This window comes from Stegostoma tigrinum, chromosome 4 (assembly GCF_030684315.1).
Source record: "Stegostoma tigrinum isolate sSteTig4 chromosome 4, sSteTig4.hap1, whole genome shotgun sequence".
NCBI classification, from domain to species: Eukaryota; Metazoa; Chordata; class Chondrichthyes; order Orectolobiformes; family Stegostomatidae; genus Stegostoma; species Stegostoma tigrinum.
Window position 1 is genome coordinate 7,881,906 of NC_081357.1, and position 25,385 is coordinate 7,907,290.

The window sequence follows — 25,385 nt, forward strand, 5'->3', positions numbered from 1 at the left end:
TCTTAAACAAGGGACATTAGCCATTCTCCAGTCCTCCAGGACCTCAGCGTGACTGAGGATGCTGCAAACATCTGTTAAGGCCCCAGCTATTTCATCTCATGCTTCCCTCAACCTGGAATAGATCCCATCTGCACCTGGGGACTTGTCTACCTTAACACCATTTAGGATACCCAACACTTCTTCCTTCTGCCCACTTGACCTAGAGTAATCAAACACTTATCTATAGCCTCAACAGCCATCACATCCCTCTCCTTGATGAATACTGATGCAAAGTTGTCAAGAATGTCACCCATCTGACTCAACACATGCTTTCCTTTGTCCAAAAGTGGGCCAATCCTTGCTCTTTATATATAAAGACAAGACCATGTTCACTAAAGATCTCATGTTCCCTTTTAACCCTCAACTCCTTTCAGATTCAGCATACATTCGATATTCTTCTAGAGCTTTATCTGTCTTCAGTCACTTAAGCCTTACATATGCTTCCTTTTTCCTCTTGGAGTCTCAAATTCACCTGTCATCCATGGTTCCCTAATCTATCCCTCATTTCACAGGAAAATCTCTCCTGGACACTAATCAACCTCTTTAAAAGCCTCCCACATATCAAGTGTGGATTTACCTTCAGTTTCTCCCAATCTACATTCCCTAGATCCTGCCAATTTTTGGTACAGTTGGCCTTCCCCCGGTTTACAACTCTCCCTTCAGGACCACTCATCTTTATCCATAATATTCTAAAACTTAAGAAATTGTGGTCACTATTTCCAAAGTAGTCCCCTACAGTAATTTCAGCCACCTGGCCAGGCTCATTCCCAACACCAGGTCCAGTATGGCTCCATCCAGAGTTCAATGAAAAACATACTGCTCTAGAAAACCCTCCTGGATGCTCTGTATAAATTTGGCTCCATCTTGACCCCTAACACTAAGTGAATCCCAGTCAATGTTGGGAAAATTAAAGTCTCCATCACCACCACCTTGTTTCTCCTACACCTTTCCATTATCTGTTTACATATTTATACCTCTCTCTTATGCTTGCTGTTGGGAGGAATCATACAGTCCCAACATTTGAGTTCTGCCCATATTGCCTCACTAATCAAGTCCTCCATTGAGCCCTCCTTCAGTACAGCTATGATATTGTCTGACTAGTAATACAACTCTTCCACCCTTTTATCTCCCTCTATCCCACCTGAGGCATTGACATCCTGGAACATCTAGTTGCCAATTGTGCCCTTCCTTCAACCAAGTCTCAGTAATAGCAAATAACATTCTCCCAAGTACCAATCAAAGTTAGTTCCAGAAATTTGGATAGTTTTGATAAGTTGGGTAAAGCCTCTAGTTCCATGCATGACGACTATCAGGCTTTGAAAAAACTTTATACACTGCTTAAAAACAACTGGCATTTTATCAAAGCATGAAGAAATACATTCAATTTAATCACCTGCATCAGTATAGCAACATCTTATAACCACACCTTTGGCAAAAACAAATTCAGCAATAAATTCCCTCACTTGCCATCTCTAGTCCAGGAGAATGAACACCTGGATTGCTAGTCAATAATGCAAACTTTTGCTATAGCAAAATTATATCTAGCAACTTCAACTCCAAAAACCCCATTTAAAGAAATCAAAACTAAAACCCTAGGTCTGAGCTTGACTCCACCTACTCATGGAGTAGAAGTTAAAATGCAAAGTTGTTCATTGCTTTCCATGGAGCAGATGCTTTAGCACCACGTTTACAACAACCCCCTTCAGGTGGGCAAAATCCTTAAGGTGTTTATCTCATGCCCACCCCAACTTTAAAAAGGGCAATGAATTGGCAAAGAGCTTCACTTTCAAGTTAGTTTATTCTCATGTTGTTAATAGAATAACACATTTTATACATACATACAAAACCAAGCATGAAAACATTCTATTTTAGTGCATCACAATCTGTTTCTTCACCAAATACCTGTCAAGCATTTAAACTTTGTTCATTTGAAAGCAAAACATGGGAACATTGATTGTGGCCCCTGAATACTGCTCCAGTTGTACCAATGTTACAACAACAAGTCTCAATCTTAAAACCAGAGGGAAGCTGCAAAGAATAAATACTGAACACCTGGCCAAGCAGCAAATGTGCCCTGAGGAAGTGGGACAAGACAAAAGTTTTATCCAAACTGGGTGGCAAAATATTGGGGAAGTCAGTAAAGAGGGTATCTGAAAATTAATGCTACAAAGCATGGGAAACAACTTCACTGAAGAAACATTGGTCAAGGAGCAGGTAAGTAACATTTTAAAAAATCAAGCATTCAGTTCCTCAGTCCTGGTGAGGAAGATCATTCTGTATTCAGTTACCTTTTTGGTTCCATAACAAAAGTACAACAGCTCAGCCCATCAAATCTGTACACATTCGCTTGCACCTACACTAGCCCCACATCCCCACACTAGGTTCATAGCCTTGAAAGGAAACAAGCTGCTCATCCAAACAATTAAGTGTTTGCTGTTACCTCAACTCTAGATAGTACATTCTAAGTTTCCCACCATGGTCTGGGAGCAACAGGTTTTCTTTAAATCCCTTTTCATTGAGGTACAGCCCTTGTTATTGACAATTGAGGGGAACAGCTACTATTCAACCACCTTGCCCATGCCCTTCTCATATCTGTGGTCACTTCACCTACTCCAGCCCCTTTAAGAATAGGTTGCACTCCATGCTTAGATCCAACTTAGTAGACAGGCCTATTGACAAAGCATGGTGCTGTTGTGGGCACCACACCTCAGGAAGGACATACTAGCCCTGGACCATGAGCAGAGATTCACACAGATGATCCCTGGAATGGTAGGTTTAACATGAACAGCTAAGGATCCTGGGATTGTAGTCATTAGAGTTCAGAAGGTTATGGGGAGATCTAATAGAAACAAGATCATGTATGGCTTAGAAGGGGTGGATGCTAGGAAGTTGTTTCCATTAGGCAGGGAGACTAGGACCCATGGGCACAGCCTTAAAATTAGAGGGGGTAAATTTAAAACTGAAATGAGATGACATTTCAGCCAGAGAGTGGTGGGCTTGTGGAATTCATTGCCACAGAGCACAGGGAAGGCTGGGACATTAGATGCCTTCAGGCAGAGAAATTCTTGATCAAGGAATCAAGGACTATGGGGAGGGCACAGAAAAGTGGAGTTGAAAATGCCCAGTCATGATTTAAATGGCAGAGTGGACTTGATGGGCTGAATGGCCTTACTTCCATTCTTATGTCTTATGGTCTAACATACTGACCTCTATCATTGAGGCTGTGCCACTCAAGATACCAATTTGCCTGACCACAAAACATTAGGCCATTGTGTCCATAATGGTCACTAGTGTCATTTCATCCAGTGATCTGCCTGTGCACAATCCCTCAAACCTAGTCAGACCACTCTTGCCTCAGCACATTTCTGCCTCCCTTCAGCAGTTGTCTTCTGTTTTACATGGGGTTTAAGGATTTCCAGTTTACAGGCTCTAACTGCTGCATCTTTGCCATAGACACATCCATTGACATATCCATCCCCCATCATGATGTTCAGGGATTAGAATGGGAATTTGTAGTATGAAAGCAGGCCAGTCAGCCCATCAAGTCCACAACCTTTTGAATAGTATCCCACCCATAACCACCCCAAACTTCACTCCCTGTAGTATGCATTTCCCCCACAACTAATCCATCTGGGGCACTATGGAAAAAAATTAGCAAAGATATAAGTTAGGTAGTTTTGGTTATGTGGAAAGAAGCTAGCAAACACTGGGACAATGTTTAAACCACATGTCCAACTCAGTTTTCCCCTCACTCCTACCAGAGGTCATCCATCCTTGCCTTACTCCCTTGAGACAAGACAGAGCTATGCCTTGGCTCCACTTCCAAGTTATGCTGTGTCAATGAATTAACTGTCTCTTGCCCTAGACTACTTGACCTTCTGCAGATTTAACCCTCCAGAGACATTTAGCAATTCTTGCTTAGGTGGAGACAATCTTAAGTACTATTTCCCTAGAAGGAATCCTAATGATATCATTAGATTCCTAGTGTGGAAACAGGCCCTTCAGTCCAACAAGTCCACACTGCCCCTTGAAACATCCCACCCAGACCCATCCCCCTATAACCCACAACCCTGAACACTACAGGCAATTTAGCATGGCCAATCCACCTAGCCTGCACATCTTTGGACTGTGGGAGGAAACCAGAGTACCCAAAGGAAACCCACAGACATGGGGAGACCTAGTTCTTTAGATATCCATTATGCTTTAACACTTGTAAAATGTATTCCTCCTCTGGCATGCTTCTATGCTGCAGCAGTTTTGTTGCCCTGGTGTTCACATGCAGCTGTGTGCATGCTGGGATGGTTACTATTGAGCTTCAATACCTGGTCTGAAGGGCTTAGTGTTTGTTTACAGTTCCCCATTTGTCTTTCACTGACATCCAGGAATAAGTTTTGTTCTCAATTTTATTCTGAGGGTGTTGTTGGAGTTTGTCAAATGACAAAGGTGTCATCTCCATAGCATATCCAGTTTCGGTTGGATTTGTGGAAGGGCAGTCCTTTCCAGTCTTTGTATCACTGTTTGAGTCTGGAGATGGGTGATCCCATGTGTCCTGTTGATTTGCTCATATGTTTGAGCATTGAAGTTGAAGTGGAGATGGTTTCACTGGGGTTGTGTTCTTGTTCCAGTAGTGTTGTCATTCTTTCCCTTGCTAGTGGTATGCCTATTGATATCACTGCCTTATTCACAAATGAGAATAATGGTCTCTGTCATGTCTTTGGAGTTGAAGAATTCCTGGGTTGAGTGGATGGAGTGAGGCAATTTGACAACTAGGTGCTTCAGTCTTCCTTAAAGTTCTCTGGCTAATCTGTGTGATGAAGTGCCAGGTAGGGAGACCACAGGTCTAAGGGGGGCTTTTGGCTTGTGCACTAGAGAGGCCTACAAATTGTAGTGAGTTGGTTCCTTTGGCATTCATTAAGGCTGCTTTGTTGATCTGTCCTTAAGTCTTTGTAGCACAGTATTTTGTTGCCTAGTTAGTGTCAGGTGAGTTTGTATTGGCCAGTGTTCTTGTTGGCAAGCAGTGATTGTGCTTTAGAGATGTAGTCCTTTGTTATCACTGTGCCCTTTGTTTGCAGGTAGTGTAGTGATGTTCTTGCCTTTCTTCAATCTGTCCAGGGCTTCTCTAGTGTCGAGTTCCCTCTTTCTAGGAAGTGTCAGGACTGTCTGTCCTAGTTTGTTTTGTTGGTATTGTTGGTCTTGTGACTTCCTGTGTAGTTAGCCATTGTTTTGTTGGCATCCCTGTAGGTGTAGCTCAGTGCCCAGGTGAGAACAACTTTCCTGTACATCTGTCAGTTTCATGTCAGAGGCTTCTTATCCATGGTGTCAGTTCTGTTGTTTGTGGGTAAGTGTGGTTAGCTTGTCATGCAGGATCTGTCTTTGCTCTTGTAGTCTCAGCTGATGTTAATTGCTTGTTCCACATCAATTGTCCAAACAACTCCCATTCCTGGACATCATGGTAGAGTGCAAGACAAATGGGGAACTGCAAACAAAAAGCCACAGACCAGGTGTTGAACTTCAATTAGTAACCATCCCAGCACATAAAATGAAGCTGCATACAAACACTTAAGGGCAACAGCACACTGCAGCAACATGGAACTACACCAAGACAAGAAATAACTCAAGTGTTCAAGGATAATTGGTTTCCAAAGAACTGAGTCAGAAGATGCCCACATGAACAGCATGAGAAAGATTCTACATGTGCCAATACACTTCACACTACCCTACATCAAGAACATGTCAGAACTCACTATAAGACTATGACCAATGGGTAGAGTGACAAGCCCAAATCAACCCTATGACAAGTGCTCACCTGAACTAAAGACCCACTCCCGCCATGGACAGGACCAATATCATCTACAAGATCCCCTGCAGAAATTGCAAGAAACACAACAGACAGGAAGGAAAAATAAGAGTGAACACAACCAGCTACAAAACACCAACCAATACTCAATCCACATGGCCAAGGAGAACCATGACTTTGACTGGGACAACACCAAGATCCTAGGACAGGCTAGGCAGAGACAAGCACGAGAATTCCTGGAATCATGGCACTCTACAAAGCATGCTATTAATAAACACTGAACTCAACCCCATATACATTCCACGACAGAAGAAACCCAGAACTGAAGCAATCCATTGCAACAGACTGGGGTCGGGGGGGGGGGGGGGGGGGGGGGGGGGCGGGGGGCGGAGGCGGAGGCGGAGGGAGGAAACACACCAATGCTTCAGAGATGCATTAAGGATGTTACCAAACACAGTAACAAAACATCTGCAGAACAAGCTAGCTGGCAAGCCAACCAACCTCAACAGCTGACCGTGACACCAAACTAGTTTTGGGTGAAAGTTCAGAAGACTCCGTTGCCTAGTGGCAGGGTTCAGGCCATCACCTCTAGGCTGGAAAGAAACTTGGCAGGTGATGGTCTAGTTGTCATGGCAACATGGGCACATCACGGACAGGACTAGGAAACTAGTTACAAATGGGTAGCGAGCAGCAAGATTAAGAGGCAGAACTTCAATGGTAATTGGTTACTGTAGACAAGCAAATTTGAACAGGGTAAATTAGATCAAAAAATACAGCTCAATGTCAGTGGGTTTCAACATGCAAGTACATTACACCTAATCTAGCTTTTAACCTCATTCCCACTTCACTTTGGTAGGTCTTCCATCCCTTTTGACAGCTTTTAGCTTTTAAGCAAAGCCTGAAGCTTCTTCCATTCAAGGAAGAAAAAAGAGTTCTATTAAGCCCCCCCTTTTCTGAGGAAGGGTCTAAGCCCAAAGTGTCAGCTTTTGTGCTCATCAGCCTGCTGTGTTCATCCAGGGATGAAAGCAATTAGCCAGGTCTGCCAAAGCAGGGGTGGAGGCTACAAATGCTTTGACACTTGATAAAAGTTGGATGCTCCATTGCCATAAAGGACAATAATTGCCCTGTAGAAGAAAAGTTTAGGGTGGACAGGAAAGCAGTATCTTTAGACAGTTATGCCCTAAATGGAACAAAAAACTACCCTTAATGAGGCAACAAGCAGCAGACTTGCAGTACTTTTAACAAAACTTGAATCAATTATCTGGAGACAAATTTGTACAAACTGGATCTCTACTTTAGCAGCACTTGAGGAAAACACTGCAAAAGACTGAACCCTGGACACTTGAGACAGTTAGAACACAGTAGTACAGCACAGGCTGTCTGGCTCAATGTTGTGCTGAATGTTTACCTTAAATGTAAAATCTAACCTTCACCCCTACCTTATAGCTGCTTAATGCCCCAAATGAGTCCTACTCCACTACCCTCTCCAGCAATGCATTCCACACCCCTACCACTAAGTAAACAAACTAGCTCTGAATTCTCCCCCTATATCTACCTCCACTCACTCCAGAACTATGTCCCTTGTAATGACTACCCCCATCTTCAAAGTCTGGCTGTCCACTATCTATACCTGATCATTTTGTATGGCCTTATCAAGTCACCTCATCATTCCAAGGAGAAAGCCCTAGCTCAACTGTTGAGTTGGTGGGATCTTGGCCAAGTTCCATCATTAATTGGATACTGCAAGCAAGCTTGCCAAGCCAACTCAGCTTCAGTCTTATTTTGGTTGCTACAAACAAAGCTCAAAAATCACAGTAAGAAATCTCAACTGTTTCAGAATTTCACTAATTATAGAAATTAAAGGGGCAACTTGTATCTTATCCACACAAGGAAAGAAGTGCAATCATGGGCAGATTGGGCAAACTGGAGTGACTGAGCCTAGAAAACAGTGAAGCTGGATGAACACAGCAGCCCAAAAGCTTAAGTTTTGGACCTAGACCCTTCTCTGATGAGGAGCCTAGGCCCAAAACATCAGCTTTTGTGCTGAGATGCTGCTTGGCCTGCAGTGTTCATCCAGCTTCACACTTGTGTTATCTTGGATTCTCCAGCATCTGCAGTTCCCATTATCTGAGCCTAGATAGTTCTTGAACTTGGGTAATTTATGACAGTAGTATGTTCACAAGCCAACTATGGAGCACACTGTCCCAGGCTTGGCATGGAGATTAAAACCAAGCTTAGTGGATAACTGTCATCTTAACATAGCTTGAAAGGACAATGTAAAATTCCACACTGAGGTCTCAGACTAATATTTTAACTAAACACAAGAGGTTAAAATAGTCAGGCAGCACTAGCTGCAATAAACTAGGGAAACCAAGTTAAAACAATTATAGCAATGCAGGGACAGACTAAAGGTATTAAGCAAACACCAAATCCAGAGAGACTGAGGATGGCTAAAATCAGATTAAAGAAAACCAAACCAACAAGATTGTTTTCTTGGGTTCTTAATCTGAACATTTAGATTTTGCTCAAAGTTTTTAAATCAGTGCAAATTGAACAAATGGTAGGACATTTTGCCTTAGGTACATTGGGGAAATTAAGTACCAAGTTCCAAAACTTAAGCAAAGAGGAAAAAAAACTTAAGATAATCATTGGTAAAGTTGCTGGAACACTAAATGGAAAAAAGGTTGGCAAAGCCCAACACATGCATTTAAGGTCTTAAACAGTTGCAAGAACAGTCACAGTTGTTAGTTGAGATTTTTCTGCGAATGATTGCACAATCAGCCATTTAGCAGTGTCACAACTCCTTCCTAGATGAAAATATCCTATGGAAGGCAGGCTGGGTAGGTTGACCATGTTCAGAAAAAGCAAACCCTCTAAAGACATTCATAATCTTAATCTGGAGACCAAGCGGATACTTTGTCTTTAAGGAAAAACTGTGCAAGTGCTCCAGTGGCCCTATAATTGCTGTAGACAGAGCAAAAACCAAGTGCACTCTAAGCATGAAAAGGTGAAATTTAGATAAAGACTTAATATTGGGCTGTTAAATGTCAAATCAGTATGCTTCAAAAAACCTCAGGAAGACGACCAGAGTTACAGGGTAAATAGGAGACTGGAGCAAATTCAACGTGAAGGAGCCAGGGCATGAGGGATTTGAAGTTGGGTAGTTCAAGCTATGACCTTGCTTGAATGGGACTTAGTGGAGTGAATTGAGTCCAACTAAAGGGTGCAGCAGAAGGAGACACCAGCACCAATTTTCAATGATCACACCTAAAACACAAACAAGGCAAATTTCTAAGAGGAAAAACTTGCTGGAAAGAATCTCAACAGGAGGACACCAAGTAAATGCAGCTACACTACTAATGGGTAGATGGGGGGGGGGGGGGGGCAAAGGAGCCATTCTAGCCTTCAAGTCCCTATACTGGACAGGTTTTCAAAGTAATATTTGTACCAAATGATTCATGGCAGCACAAAACAGGTGAAAAATTGAGCACTAACAAGCTGGAGTTTGATTTATTACACAATTAATCCTAGTTCCTACAGTAAAATATCTAACAGCCTTGATCACTAGCTTAGACCAGTGATCAATCTCAATAATTTTAGTGTAGACCAATGACTGTGCATAGCATCAACTTGTGTAATTCAAAGTCAAAGCTGCCAACAATCTGCACACCAAATGTAATGCAAGCCCTGGGCACATGCGGTTGCACTGGGAACATTGCAAATGACCCACAAAAGTGACAATTCATTTTTCAATGAAACACTTTGTTCAAAACTGCCCAACTTGCTGTACTGTTCTATGTTCTATGCATATTCACCCACAAAGGGGAATACTACTCCTAGACTGAGATGCTGGAGTAGGATGCAGTAGGAATAAACAGGTCACTAACCAAGTAGTACATTGACTAGTTGTGGCCTGCAAAGATCAGTGCCCAGACTGCTAGCTATAAATAACATTAGCCATTTAGCATAGATTGGCTATCACCCAATTCAGACAAATGGATGAGAAGATGCAAAGATGTGTCAGTGGGATTTGAAGCAGGAGTGGGCAAATACATGGCAAGATCAAGTATAGTGTCAAGTGTGATGTTATCCACATGGATCAGCATCCTTGTTTTTGCTCCCAATGTTTGGACAGTGAGATTGGGGAAGAGAATGGGGCATCAAACCATTGTGCCCTTGAACACCAGTAAATACAAGCACATGGATGCATCAGGGAATGAAAGCACCAAAAGATTCACATAGGAACAGGGGTGTCCTGCCACCTTTGTACAGGCCTAGAGATGGCACCTGGAATATCATGCACTTGATATCCTTAACAGAATATGTTCTGGCTAAGCAGGACTGATGCAATGATCTTGGCACTAAATTAGACAGTATAGTTACAATTGTGACTTGAACCCCCAACAGGAAGGGACAGGGTATGTGCATATGTACATGAACAAGAGTTTTGTCTAGATTTGGAGAAACTACATCTACAGTAGTGTGTAGAATTTTGTTAAAGCAGTTGAGGCCAAATCAAGTTTAAGGGGCTGCAGATCCCAAGTCTTAAAGTTGAATAGGGTACTAAGGAGCACAAAAGCTGACATTTTGGGCCTAGACAGCTAGGCCTGAAACGTCAGCTTTTGTGCTCCTGAGATGCTGCTTGGTTGCTGTGTTCACCCAGCTCCAGTTATCTTGGATTCTCCAGCATCTGTAGTTCCCATTATCTCTGAACAGGATGCCAAGTTGGTCAACTTTAGCCATATTGAATATGAGAACAGGTTAAGGGCTCTGACCGATTCTGGTCTTGAGGGTTTTTACTAATAGAAAATTTGACTAGCAGTGTTGGCCCCTTCATCTGAGGGTTCACAGTATCAGTTGCAATCCTGTCAGTGATCTCCAACATTCCACTGATTGCATGTTGGCAACCAGAAAGAATTTATATCAAGTGCTTGTTAGTAGTTGTCATTACCACTCCACTCATCTTGTGGCTCCATAATCAAATGGATCTAGAAATACAAACATTTCATCCACCATGTCAACTAAACTTCGTCAAACTGAATATTTCAAAATCATTGATAATGGGAACTGCAGATGCTGGAGAATTCCAGGATAATAAAATGTGAGGCTGGATGAACACAGCAGGCCAAGCAGCATCTCAGGAGCACAAATGCTGACGTTTCGGGCCTAGACCCTTCATCAGAAAAGGGGGATGGGGAGAGGGAACTGGAATAAATAGGGAGAGGGGGAGGCGGACCGAAGATGGAGAGTAAAGAAGATAGGTGGAGAGAGTGTAGGTGGGGAGGTAGGGAGGGGATAGGTCAGTCCAGGGAAGGGGGAACAGGTCAAGGAGGCAGGATGAGGTGGTAGGTAGGAAATGGAGGTGTGGCTTGAGGTGGGAGGAGGGGATGGGAGAGAGGAAAACAGGTTAGGGAAGCAGATGCAGGCTGGGCTGGTTTTGGGATGCAGTGGGGGAGGGGGAGATTTTGAAGCTTGAGAAGTCCATGTTGATACCATTGGGCTACAGGGTTCCCAAGCAACATCATGTTGATTCTCAGGTCACTGATAGGCTAATATCCTCCTACTGGCAGATTGCACATTTTTAAGTCTGGAAATTAAACAGGCCTATTACTTCCTTGTCTTTATGCTTTCAATCCACTATTTCTAGAGCGGAGGGCATTCTGGAAGTTTGCCAAGAGATCAATCCTTGCAGCCATTTCACTTGGCCTTTAGTCCAATAATTCATATCAGTCCCTCCGCAGCTTGTCCCACACAAGAGTATGCCATGAGCCTGTTTCATCCATGAAGTAATGGCTCAGCTATGGCTTAACTCTACATACTGGCTTTTAGTTCCACAAAACCATATTATGTAGTGACCCAATATCCACTGCAATTTGTGCTCTAAACATGTACCACCCGCTAATCTTAGTACCTCCTGAATGGTCTGGCCTCAGTAAAGTACTTTCACTGTTAAAAGAACTATTGCCCTAGTTACAAACCCTCTATGTGGTATAGTGTCAGGCTACACTACTTACAGTCTCAACAAGAGGAAAGAGATTTATCTCCTCTTTTCCTGTTGGTAAACTTAAGGATTTGACCTTGAACCTCTAAGGGGAACAGTCCAACATCTGCCTTTTCTAGTGTCCCATTCACCCCCCCCACCACCAAGGGAGGGAACCACTAATACAGTGTATAGTTTGTGCTTTAGGATTTTTGGTCAAGTGTTTGCTCATTGCCAGCTTCCTCTGGCCAAGCCTCAACTTCTGTCCTACTTCTAATTATTGTAACATGTACCTCTAACTTCAAAGAAACTTGGGTTTGAGGGATACATTCTTTTGCATGATTCTATCCTCTACAAAAGATCTGTCACATTCTTCCATGTCTCCACAAGTCTGCCAATGTTTCTCCATCCTACATTTGAAATACTGCTAGACCAAATTAACCAAGTGCTTGCATTCAGTTCTCAGGAGCTAGGAGGAATAGGCAATTCAGCCCTTCAAACCTGCTCAAATTTAACTGATCATGGCTGACTTCTGCCTCAGTTGTATTCATGCACCTGTTCCCTGTAAAGGAAGACACCACTTCCTTAATCTTCATATTCCATAATACACACTTGGCTTTACAGTTTTAAAATCTGCAACTGCAGATACTAAAAGTGAGCTACTTTAGCATGTAGTATAATCATAGGACTAATGTTGATTCACAAAAAGCCTTAAGGCAGTTTAGAGATTAGAGTAGCATCAAGTAGACATGGCAGCTTCATATTCAACCCTGAAGAATTTGGGCAAGCTCAGGTTTATGCAAGACACCTGTGATATCATGGTTGCATTTGAAGGCAAATAGTTGGCTCAAGGTTTCAGCTGAACAATTGAGGCTGCACTTTAATCAGCACCCATGAGAAGCTACTGAAGAGTTTTGAATGTCACTATCACTACAGAGTACAGAACGAGGGCTTTAGTAAAATGGAAAGGAAGCAATCATTGGAATATTCCAGCATTGTAGCAAGTTATCAAATTTGAACAAAGCAATACAAGTGCTATTTAGTTAAGGGCAATCAGGGCAGAAATAGTCATGAAGGCACTGCAAGACAAACAGATTTTCACTTCCTTACTAAATGCTGGCTATTGAAGCCAACATTACTAATCAATAGGAAGCTGGTGCCCAGTGGGATTAAACAGTCCATTGAATGGTAGCCAAAAACTCAATGCTACAAGCTGGTACATTATCCATAAAGACAATTGTAAAAACTAAATGCTGAGACCTTACAAAAGCTGGGTATACAAAGTAAAATGAAAAAGGTCCACCTAAACATTAAACACACCCACCAGACAAACTCAAAATCTCACTAAGACAGATTTTAAAATGGTAGAGGAGCAAACAGTCAAGCAGTTAAGGAATGTATTAGAATGCAAAATGACAAGTTTACTTGTAAACATGAAGCTGTCTTACCCAGTAACTTTGGATTACTTCTACAGTCAAATTCAGACAAAGTTGACAAAATAATTTAATTAGGTCATGAATGAATGTGAATAGGCCAGGTAAACATGGTTTGTACAATAGTAAACAGATCAATTGTATTGAAATGTTACATTACAAACAACAGGCAGCTTCTGAACAAGTTAGTGTTCAAAAGTGAGCAGTCAATGGTGTACTTACTGTAAAGTTTATTATACCTGTAACTGATTCAATGCAGCCACTTTCTTCAGCACATTTGGTGGATTACCCATCTTATGGTTTCTGAATTATCAGTAGTAGTGCCTATATAGCCAGTGTGCTTTATGGCCAGCTGAGATTTCCAAGATTCCTGCTCCCATTGGAGCCAGCAGCTTACTGGCATTCAACTTGTACGTTCACCCATGAACTGAGCACATTTTATGCAGAATGCGCAATACTGCAGACCCTGGAAAGTCAGCAGTCCAGGCAGAATCTGTGGAGAGAACAGAAATGAACATATCCAATGGAGATGTTCCTTTGATGAACTCATGGCCTGCTTCATAGAAATTAAGTGTTCTCAAGTCTAAAAAAGAAAGCTTAAATCCAGACATCAACTGAATATTTCAACTTTATTTTTCCATTTGACATCAGTCTCCAAAGCGGCAAGTTTTTTTGTACAAAAACTGTCCATGCTAACTCAGATTCAATAGAAACAGCTTTCAACTTTCTACCAGTAGGCAATTAAAAAACTCAACATTTATTTAGAGAGGAGGATGTTGAATAGATTAGAAGAGATTGGCATAATACCTCACTGTAGGCTGATTTCTTACTGGATGGAGGCCAAAACCACCAGTGGTGTCCTGAACTAGGCTGGCACCAATCAACGTTATTATAGAAAGCAGTTCAGATTGCAAAATTCCACCCACAAAAAAGTACACAACTCAATCCGTGCTACCAGTGTCCCCACAGATTAATTGTCTGCAGTGGGTTGAAAGCATGGTCTTGTCTGTAATAACACAGTTAAACATTTCACGCGGACGGAATCTCAAATTGGTAGCGACATTGCAAGTTACTGTTTTACAAAAAAAAGTAAATTCGAGCAGATGTGTTTCCCCACTTCAAATTATAACTGGCGACGTAAAAACAAAAAATGATCCCAGTTCCAAAATCGGTCGAAGGTTGGCGCACATCTAACTTGCGATGTAGAACGCATCAAGCGACTCGCTCATGCACCCTGGCGGTGCCAAATCTTACTGAGGCCAGCGAGGAAGTTGGGGGGGTGGGGGGGGAAGGGACGGGGGTGGGTGGGGTGATGGAGCACGCTGCCAGAGTCTGCACAAGGTGGACGCGCCATTTTAAAACCCAAAAGGCACCTGAGGAACTAAAAACAAAATGGAATGTGGGGGCAGTACCATCGAGCAGCAAAAATACAAAATCCCCCAAGCCACTAGGAAAATACTAAATCGGAGGTCAAGCTGCAGTAATGTATGGATTAGCAACTTACCCTATTTTGTAAAAAATCGTTTTAAGCTGCAAAGTAACAAACATGCTACATGGAAAGTAGTCCTTGTGGACGGGGAAAACAAAGGGACTCGGGAACAAAACAGGAATGAGATTTCGGAACACATTCCCCAGCTGGGCTGGAAAATCTTTTTTAACTGCGACATAGCATATGCGATTGGGCGGGGGAGTTAGCGTCCCGAGGAAGAAGGATTGAATTCAAGAGATTAGACAGTGTTCGTCCCAAAAAAAGTCCCTTCAGAAACGGCAAGCGGTCTCTGATTGATCATGCCGGCCTGGAAAATGTTAGCTTTTCCGATCTCCTTCCTATCTGTTGGAGCCGTATCGATCGTAGCCGCTGCCGCCACGGGATCCGCCACCTCCCCTGCTCCCGAACTGCCTGTAACCGGAGCCTCCGGCGTAGCCGCCGCCACCACCGTAGCTGCTGTAGCCTCCGCCGCCGCCGCCGTAGCCGCCGCCACCACCACCACCGTAGCCGCCGCCGTAGCTGTTGTAGCCGCCGCCGCGACGGTAACCGCTACCCGCCCCACGGCCGCCTCCGTAGCCGCCATCGCCCGATTTCTTCTCGGCGTGATCCACCCGGATCTGGCGGCCGTCGATGGAGTGGCCGTTGAGGGCCTGCAGCGCATCGTTGGCGTCGTCCGGGTTCTCGAAGGTAACGAAGCCGAAGCCTCGGGACGTCATGGTGCTCTTGTCTTTAATCACTCGAGCGTCCACCACCTCCCCATACTTGGAGAAGACCGCCTCTAGAGCCTGCTCATCTGTATCAAAGCTAAGGCCGCCGACGAACAGCTTTCGGTCTTCGGTCATTTTTGGCGGGTTTTTAAACAACCCAGCACACCACCGCCAAGAGCACAACACCAAACAACTAACCTCGTCTCCGGCTGCAGCAGAAATGCGCAGGCAACGGAAAAGGCGCTGCTTTTATAGCGCAGGAGCTGTGCGCCGCCCGAGAGCTGTCTCCCAGCTGCCGCTGCCCGCATTTTGGTTCCGCTGTGCACGTGGTGCGGAGTTGGGGAGCGACGTGACTATTGTTCATGGAGGAGCCGCGCGGCTTGGAGTTAGCGGCCATTTTAACAGTATCTCCATCACTGAGCGCCCTGCCTCTACAGTTAGACAAATCAATACATTTACCGAAGCTTTCGCCGCAGGCGATTTCCATTTTGCTGTTGCCTCTTGCCAATGAACCTCCTGGTAAAGTGTAGGAAGCCGCTGACTTTTTTTTAAAAAAAATTATAGTTTGCATGAATGTTAATTTATATACTGTGTGTCCACGTTACAGCAAAATTTAAAACCACCCTCGGTGTCATCAGATCTGAATGCTGGAAAGTACGTCTGTTTGTCGGCAAAACAAAACCCAAACTGTACATCAAACATTCCACCTGGTCTCTAGATGTTAAAAGTATAGCATATATGTTAGATACTTCACAGACCTGCGCAGCCCTTTCGAATATTTGACAACAAAGCCTTCCATAAATCAACAAAAGTTCTTGTATGTGTACAGTTGTCATTACCACACTCCTGGACCACAGTGAGCCCGACATACAGGAGAGGGAACACCACCACCTTCCAAGTTTCCCCTCCAAGCCACTCACCACCCTGCATCGGAAATATATGGTGTTCCTTCACCATTGCTGGGTCAAAATCCTGGAACTCCCTCCCTAATGGCATTTTGGGTCAACCCACAACCAGTGGACGGCTCACTGCCACTTTCTGAAGGGCAACTGGGGATGGGCAAGAAATGCTGGCGGGCCAGCAATGCCCACATCCCACAAATAAATAAAAAGAAGCTCGAGAGAAATTCCAACAGCAGAGCCCGATTCAGTAGGAGATTGTTCAAACAAAAACAGCTACCTTTGCATGGACTGGATACTGTGTTCAGATAGCTGAGAAGCAGCTGACAGGAGGCCAGAATATTTTTCTCAAATCTCACTTTGGCCATCGTTTCGGGGAGGACATACAAAATGCTTCAAAAACACTCTGAAGCGCTTTGTGAAACATGGCAAATTGACATTAATGGCTGCTGTCGCTACAATTTTGTTAAAACGGTAACAGGTTGTTCCTCAATCGGCATCATGCCTTGAATAAAGAAATCTTAATAACAAGACAGACAACAGCAATGAGTAAGACAAGGAAACACATCCTACTGGAGGAGCCTCATGGCACATCCTGCTCCATGTCCCCAAGGATCTATTAGTCGAGAAATGGCCTGTCTGATCACATGAAGACTTATGTCAGCAACTCACAAACCTGAGTAAAAGTCATCCTGGAACCAACGTTCAGCTGCTAACAACACTTTTGCAATGGATACATCTTGTACCGGGCATGATTTCAGATAGGAAAGGTATGAATGGAAGGTACTTAGAGCCAATGTAATGAAAAGTAGCTGAAAGTTGATTCTAGTAATTAAAAGTGAGGAATTTGTGAATAAGTGCACAGCTGCTGCGGTCATCAAATCTCAGAACACTAGATGATTTCCTGGTAATGTTGTAGACGAGAAACTGGGCCATATGTAGTTGGATTAGACAGCATGGTATCATGGTAGAAAGAAGTAATTCAGATTACAAATTAAAGATGTACTCAGTTTAATGTTTCTCCATTTCTGCAAAGTGTCTGTACTGGCAAAGGAGAATGTCGTGAGTATAATTAGCTTCTCACAAATTCACATGGCAAAGTCCAATTAAACACATTTAGAATTGCACAAGTTGACAGAGAGAATATTCAAATTTGTGTGACTGCTGTCATTGGGAAGATGTTCGAATTGATCCTTAAAAGATCTATATCTGCCTATTTAGAAATATTCAAAACTATCCAGAAAAAGTCAGCATGGTTTCATCAAAGGGAAGTCTAGTTTAACAAATTTATTGGCATGCTTTGAAAGTATAATGTATGCTTTAATTGGCAGTCTTTGGAAGAGTAATGTGTGCTGTGGATCAATATACCATACTTGAATATCAAGAAGGCATTTGATAGGACACCATGTCAAAGGTTATTGCAGCAAATAAAAGTTGACTGATATAGTGGGTCAGACATTAGTGTGGATAGATGACTGGGTGCATGGCAGAAAATAGATGGCATGTAAAAATAGGTCTTTGTTTGACTGGCAGGGTATGACAAGTGGAGTCCTTAAGGTGTTTGTAAGGCCTCAAATTTTTACAATTTACCTCAATGACCGAAATGGGAAGACAGACATACGGCAACCATATTCACAGGCTGCAAAATCACATAGGAAATTACATGGTGAAGAAGATTTAAGGAGGATGCAGACAGATTGAGTGTGTGGCAAAAAACTCTGGCAGATGCAGTACAGCCATGCTGTGCTTTTCCAACTCCACATTTATTGACTCTAGCTTCCAACACCTGCAGTCCTTACTGCCTTCAGATAGGAAAATGTGAAGTTGTTCACTTTGGCAGGATGAGTGAAATAGCAGAGGATTATTTAAACATAGAACACGAGGGAGGAGATGGCCACTGTTGATTGGAAGGGAAGCCTAGCAGGGAAGAAAGAAAAAACATATTAAGGGAAAGATGAGGCAACTGTGGCTGATAAGCGAAGTCAGGTGTAGTGATTATAACAAAATCAGCCAGGTGGAGACCTCATAGAAAATGAGTTCCCTGATTGGAACTGTTAATTTAGTCAAATCCGGGAGCTCTCCCGCAAAAAAAACGGGAGAGTCAGTTCTTACTACCTCTAGGAGTGTCATGAGATGCGGTTCACTCCAAGAGCCGGTTCTGAAGAAGTTGGTCCAGCATCAAGTATGTGCTCATATAAATAAATGGTGACTTGATGATGGGATACCAGCTTGAAGAAATTTGCTCACAACAGTTGTCTTTCAGTTGGGGAAAGCATGTCTGGAATCATGCTATTATTTGAGAAGCTTGACTCATTCGATCCTGCTGTCATAGACTGGGCCCAGGTTGTGGCAAGAATATTTCAGATAGTAGGAACTGCAGATGCTGGAGAATCTGAGATAACAAAGTGCAGAGCTGGATGAAAACAGCAGGCCAAGCAGCATCAGAGGAGTAGGAAAGGTGACATTTTGGGTCTAGACCCTTCTTCAGAAATGGGCTGAAAGAAGGGTCTAGGCCCGAAACGTCAGCCTTCCTGCTCCTCTGATGCTGCTTGGCCAGCTGTGTTCATCTAGCTCTGTACCTTGTTAACTCTACGGCAAGAACGAGTTTTTTTTTTCCAGGCAAATGACGTTGAAGCAGATGAAAAGTAATGAGTAATTCTCCTGACAACTTGTGGACCCACAGCTTTTTAAGTTATTAGGACCCTAACTTTACCTGAGGCACCAGATACTAAACTTCTCAAGAGTTGACAGATTTAGTTAAGAAATATTACTATCCTAAGCCTCCTGTAGATGCTATAGAATTCTGAGATGCTATCGGTTTTACTTAGCAGTTTGAGAACAAGGGAAATTTGTGTCGGAATTTCTGACGGGTTTAGGACAATTGTCAGAAGCATCTGACTTTGATTTAACCCTTAATGAGATGCAAAGAAACTGTTTGGTATGTGGGATTAAAAATGTAGCCATGCAAAAGCACCTACCAGCTGAAACCCAACAGGACTTCAGACAGGCATGACACTGGCTTGGTCATGAGAAAATGCAGCCAGTGGAACGTATGATTGACAGGGTATTCCGACAGAAGTGGACACCCACCCAAGCTTGGGGAACACCACTTGGGTGAAGGCAATTGCACAGCCTCGCTCAGGAAATACCCTGAAGAGGGACTCTAAGTCAACCCATGGCAAAATCCCCAAACAAAGCCAAGCCTTGGCCAAATGGTTAAAATTTCCTTCAGGATCTGGGCCGGAAAGCCATTTTGGTTGTTGCTGGTATCCTGACTCGAGACAACAAGTGTCCCACTGGGCCTAAATTGAGTAAGAGAATTCATAGGCAGGTAACCAGGAGAATGCACACTCTGGTTTGTAACACTTAAATTGCTTAGCAACATCCAAATCAGAGCAAATCAAAATAAACATCTGGTTAAATGGTCACCCATTTCTAATGGAGTTTGGTACTAGTGCAGCAATCAGTGATTGTAGAACCAGTCTTTAACAAAATTTGTTCTGGACTTCAACCTTTAGGTTTGCACCAGAACTCGGCTAGATGGAGAACTTACACAGGGCAACCTTCACAGATTAAGGGTACAACTTCAGTTCTAGTCTCGTATGAGAAGCAGCTAGTTCAGTTACCATTGATTGTAGTCAAAGGTTTAGGTCCAAGCGTGATGAGGTGAAATTCTTTGAGAAAGATTTACCTAAATTGCCTCAACATTTTGCATTAAAAAATGGCTGCCTGAGTGAAGCCCTAGTTAAATACCCAGAAGTTTTTCAGGAAGGTCTAGGGACTATCAAAGGAGTTAAGTCCACTTTGCATGTTGACCAGGAAGCAATTCCATGATTTTGCATGGCCTACTCAGTGCCGTTGGCCTTACATGCAAACGTAGAGACAGAGATCACGGGGCTGGAAAGTGAAAGAATTATCAAACCAGATTGAGGAATGGGCAACACTAGTTGTACCAATTGGGAAGCCCAATGGGTCGATTCACTTTTGTTGCAATTTAAAAAAAACTGCTTCTTGCGGCTGGATAAATACCCAATCACTGACATAGAGGACTTGTACGCAAAGTTGGCGGGGCGCTGTCCTTCACGAAGCTAGACACAAGTCATGCATACCCACAAGTACAGTTTGCTGAGGACTCCCGGGTGTATGTTACAGTTAATACCCGTAAGGATTTGTACTCATGTATGAGACTACTGTGTGGGGTATTGTCAGTCTGTGTCATTTTTCAGCAGATGTTGGAGAACATTTTACAAGGTCTGTCCCAAAGCACCATTTATCTAGATGAGATGCGAATAACAAGGAAGACCAAGAAAGAGCACTTACAGAATTTGGACATAGCCCTTAGACATTTCTCAAAAGCAGGCATACACCGTAGAAGGGAAAAACGTGTGTTCCAGGCAGCCCAAGTGACCAATTGCACTACAGAGTCGACAAGACTGAGTTGCATCGTTTGGAAGATAAAGTGAGGGTGATCAAAGGTGCCCTGGCTCCCACTTCTGAGCTTAAGTCGTTCCTTGGGTTGGTGAATTATTACTGAAAGTTTATACATAATCAGACTTCCATCCTGGCACCCTTCTATCTGTGATTAGAAAAGGGTCAGCCTTGGAAAAAGTCTTGTAGCGAAGACATAACCTTACAGGAAGTGAAGAAGCAGGTATCATCAACTAAGGTGTCGGCACACTCTGATCCCAGGCAAGATCTGGTATCAATATTCAATACCTCCTTGTACAGTATCGGGATAATATTGGCTCGCAGATTGCCCAATGGAGAGAAGTGCCCCAAAGCCAAAGCTTCCCAGATTTTGGCTGATGCAGAGCGCAAATATGCCCAGAAAGAGAAAGAAGCTTTGGCAGTCATCTTTGACGTGAGAAAGTTCCACCAATACCTTTAAAATTGTAATAGTAACAGACCACAAACCTCTGCTCCAGGTACTCAAAGGATAAGGCCATGCTGCCCATAGGTTCAGGTTGAATTCAGTGGTGGTCTCTCACTTTAAGTGCATACAATTACAAGTCAGAACACTAAAAGGCCAAGTAGGAAATGAGGATTCCTGAGCCACCTCCCACTACTTCCTCAAAAGAATTGTTACAAATTTGTCAGGCATGACCTCCTTTGACAAAGCTGTATTTTTACCATGCACTCCTAAATACCCCACAATCTTATCTTTAATAACATACTCTAAAATCTTACCAATGACCAAGGTCAAAACTAACCACTTGTATTTCCCATCTTCTACCTACCTTCCTAACCAGGGATATTAAATTAACCATATTCCAATCCTCTGGGATCCTCCCAAACTCCAGTGACTCCTGAAAGATCACTGCAGTGTCTTCAGCTATCACCTTCACCACCCTGAGGTGTAGTCCATTTATCCAACTTCAGACCCTACAGGCTCCTCAGCACATTGTTTGCTGATGATCAATCCACACATCTTAGCCCCCAGCTCTCAAAGTTCTGCTCTGCTTTTGGTGTGTTCGACCATGAAAATTCATATCAAGGACTTATTCAGTTCCTCTACCATTTCCTTGTTCCCCATCACCTCTCCAGCCTTATTTTCCAGCAGTCCAGTGTCCATTCTTGTCTTTGTCATTTTTTTAATATATCTAAAAAGACTCTTGTAATCATCTTTTATATTCCTGAACATTATTAGTCCATCAGAGTTTGTAGTTCAGTTCACACATCCACACTATAAACAACAGCTCCATGAGACTTCAAACAAAGAAGCTTTAATTCACTGTTTCACAGGGAAGAAAAAAAGACAACTCATACCCTCAAATTATTTTTAATTTATTACAGTCATGGTTTGACATTAAAGAAATTAGCTGTGAATTAATAGGAATTAAGGTTCAATTTCACTTACTCTATGATCTGGCACATGTGACTACTCTCAAGAAGTGTAGCTAACAAGGTGCTTTCATTCACAAAGCTCAAAACAAAATACTGTTTATAACAAAAGGTAAGTACCAACAATGTCAGCAGCTTTTTATAAGCAGACAGACTAGTTAGTTAGATACCTGGACAGTCATGGTAGATGATAACCTATAACAGAACAAGTATACTAGGGATTAGATTGTCCAATTTTAATATGAAAACTTTTTTGGGGAAAAGCAACCTTCCTTAGTGCAAAAACTCTCAGTTGATAATTTCAGACAGTGGTGGTGCCCAATTTTGTTTTTACACATGATAAATCAGCTGAGCTCAACGCAAGTCCTTCAGAAGTCACTTTCCAAGATGTTAGAATAAACTGGAAGGATAGAGGAGAGTTGATTTTCCTCATCCCTTTTTGGAGGTATGACAGTAACAGCTGCAAAATAAAATTATCTTTAAAGAAGGTGGACATGTGGGTTTACAGTCCCAAAACAAATCGTCAACATGTTTTGTGTTCTGCGACAAAAATTTTGTCTTCCCCTAACTAATGGTTGCAATTGGGAGGTTGTGTACACGCAAGTTAGATTCTACAATATAGGAAGCCTTTTATACATTGTCAATTCTTTACATTCATGGAATATTCCAGCTGCAACCTTTCTCTGGGAGTGGTTAATGTGATTTCTGGTGCATGAGGAGGTTAACAGTGACTTCCAGAGATAACCAAAAGAAAGAAAAAAAAGAAAAAAGTCCCAGTCCACAAAATGTATATCAAATATCCAGATGTCACTGATGTAAATCTAATTGTTTCCAAGGCAAGCAACTTGAGTTACTGCTCACACCTCAAAACTAAGGAATTATGGTGAGCATTTGGTTTGGGCTGAGAATCTCTATCCAGTATCCATCTGGGTCCTGAATAAAAGCAAGCCCCTTCATTTTACCTGAAACAAGACAAAATAAAAATGTGAAACATTAGTATTGATTACATTTATACCATTCATCTCTTCCCCTACCCACCCTGCCAAAGTTTTACCTGCATATCACCCCAGAAGGCATCATTTATTAATTGTGAAATTTAAGCAGGGTACCCACTCACAATGAGCATTACAGTCCAACTAGATCTCGTCCTCACTCAATACATTTCAAGAGAGGTCGCACGTTAATGAGGAACAGGAATGCTGCCTGATGTTGGTGCCACTCAGATGCTATGTATTAGCACAATCGCTTGAGGAAATAGGATTGAAACAAGTAATGGAACTAAAAGCTGACAAGTTTGGGGACCTATTGCCGTATGTTTAGGATCTTAAAAGCAATGAATTTAGAGATATTGAACACACTTGATGTAGTCTTCCACAATTTCATGGTTTGTATAATCATCCCAATGGATTAGAAACCTGCAAATATCCCTCATATTCATGAAAGGAGGGAGAAAGAATCTGTTACAGGGATAATGCTAGAATACATTAAGGAAGTAGTAGTGGAAGACACACGAAAAATCACAATACAATCAGGCAGAAACAGCATTGTTTTGTGACAGGGAAACAATTTAGAATTCTTTGAAAATGTAACCAGCAGAGTGGATAAAGGGTAACCAACATAGAACATTACAGCACAGTGCAGGCCCTTCGGCCCTCTATGTTGTGCCGACCTGTCATACCGATCTGAAGCCCATCTAACCTACACTATTCCATGTACGTCCATATGCTCATCCAATGACGACTTAAATGTACCTAAAGTTGGCGAATCTACTACCGTTGCAGGCAAAGCGTTCCATTCCCTTTCTTCTCTCTGAGTAAAGAAACTACCTCTGAAATCTATCCGATATCTTTCACCCCTCAATTTAAAGCTATGCCCCCTTGTGCTTGCCGTCACCATCCTAGGAAAAAGGCTCTCCCTATCCACCCGATCTAACCCTCTGATTATTTTATATGTTTCAATTAAGTCACCTCTCAATCATCTTCTCTCCAATGAAAACAGCCTCAAGTCCCTCAGCTTTTCCTCGTAGACCTTCCCTCCATACCAGGCAACATCCTCTGCATCCTTACCAAAGCTTCCACATCCTTCTTATAATGCGGTGACCAGAACTGTACGCAATACTCCAAGTGCAGCCGCACCAGAGTTTTGTACAGCTTCACCATAACCTCTTGGTTCCGAACCCGATCCCTCTATTAATAAAAGCTAAAACACTGAATGCCTGCTTAACAACCCTGTCAACCTGGGTGGCAACTTTCAAGGATCTGTGTACATGGACACCGAGATCTCTCTGCTCATCTACACTACTAAGAATCTTACCATTAGCCCAGTACTTTGCCTTCCGGTTACTCCTACCAAAGTGCATCACCTCACACTTGTCTGCATTAAACTCCATTTGCCACCTCTCAGCCCAGCTCTGCAGCTTATCTACGTCTCTCTGCAACTTACAGCATCCTTCGTCACTGTCCACAACTCCGCCGACCTTAGTGTCGTCTGCAAATTTACTAACCCATCCTTCTACACCCTCATCCAGGTCATTTATAAAAATGACAAACAGCAGCGGACCCAACACTGACCCTTGCGGTACACCACTAGTAACTGGTCTCCAGGATGAACATTTCCCATCAACGACCCCCTCTGTCTTCTTTCAGCAAGCCAATTTCCGATCCAAATTGCTATATCTCCCACAATTCCATTCCTCCGCATTTTGTACAAAAGCCTATTTTTTAATATAATATTCCCTACAGTGTGGGAACAGACCCTTCGGCCCAACAAGTCCACACTGCCCCTTGGAGCATCCCACCAAGACCCATCCCCCTATAACCCACAAACCCCTGAACACTACGGGCAATTTAGCATGGCCAATCCACCTAGCTTGCACATGTTTGGACTGTGGGAGGAAACTGGAGTGCTTGGAGGAAACCCATGCAGACACAGGGAAAGTGTGCAAACTCCACAGATAGTTGCCCGAGGCTGGAATTGAACCTGGGTCCCTGGCGCTGTGAGGCTGCAGTGCTAACCAGTGAGCCACCATACTGCCCATCTAATGCCATTTGCCAGCATTTGTTCCATATCCTTCAACTCGTGCTGTTCATGTACCCATCCAGATACGTTTAGATGTTGTAACTGTACCGACCTCCAGCTTGTTCTACTTATATACCACCCTCTGCTGAAGTTGCCAGTCAGCTCCATTCTCATCTTCCTAT

At 43.0% G+C, this 25,385-nt stretch overlaps 2 protein-coding genes across 2 annotated transcripts in view; both read right to left on the bottom strand.

Annotated features, from left to right (window-relative positions):
* Positions 1-13,859: 13,859 nt before the first annotated feature.
* LOC125452433 (uncharacterized) lies at positions 13,860-15,682 on the bottom strand. Its single transcript, XM_048530824.2, has one exon. The coding sequence runs from the start codon at positions 15,578-15,580 to the stop codon at positions 15,077-15,079; it is 504 nt and encodes a 167-aa protein (XP_048386781.1). The 5' UTR covers positions 15,581-15,682; the 3' UTR covers positions 13,860-15,076.
* Positions 15,683-22,045: 6,363 nt separating this feature from the next.
* glo1 (glyoxalase 1) overlaps positions 22,046-25,385 on the bottom strand; it is a 34,113-nt gene continuing 30,773 nt past the window's right edge. Inside the window, exon 6 of the mRNA XM_059645127.1 lies at positions 22,046-23,147. Within this exon, the coding sequence (XP_059501110.1) occupies positions 23,056-23,147 (92 nt within the window). The 3' untranslated portion in view covers positions 22,046-23,055. The remainder of the gene's footprint in view (positions 23,148-25,385) is intronic.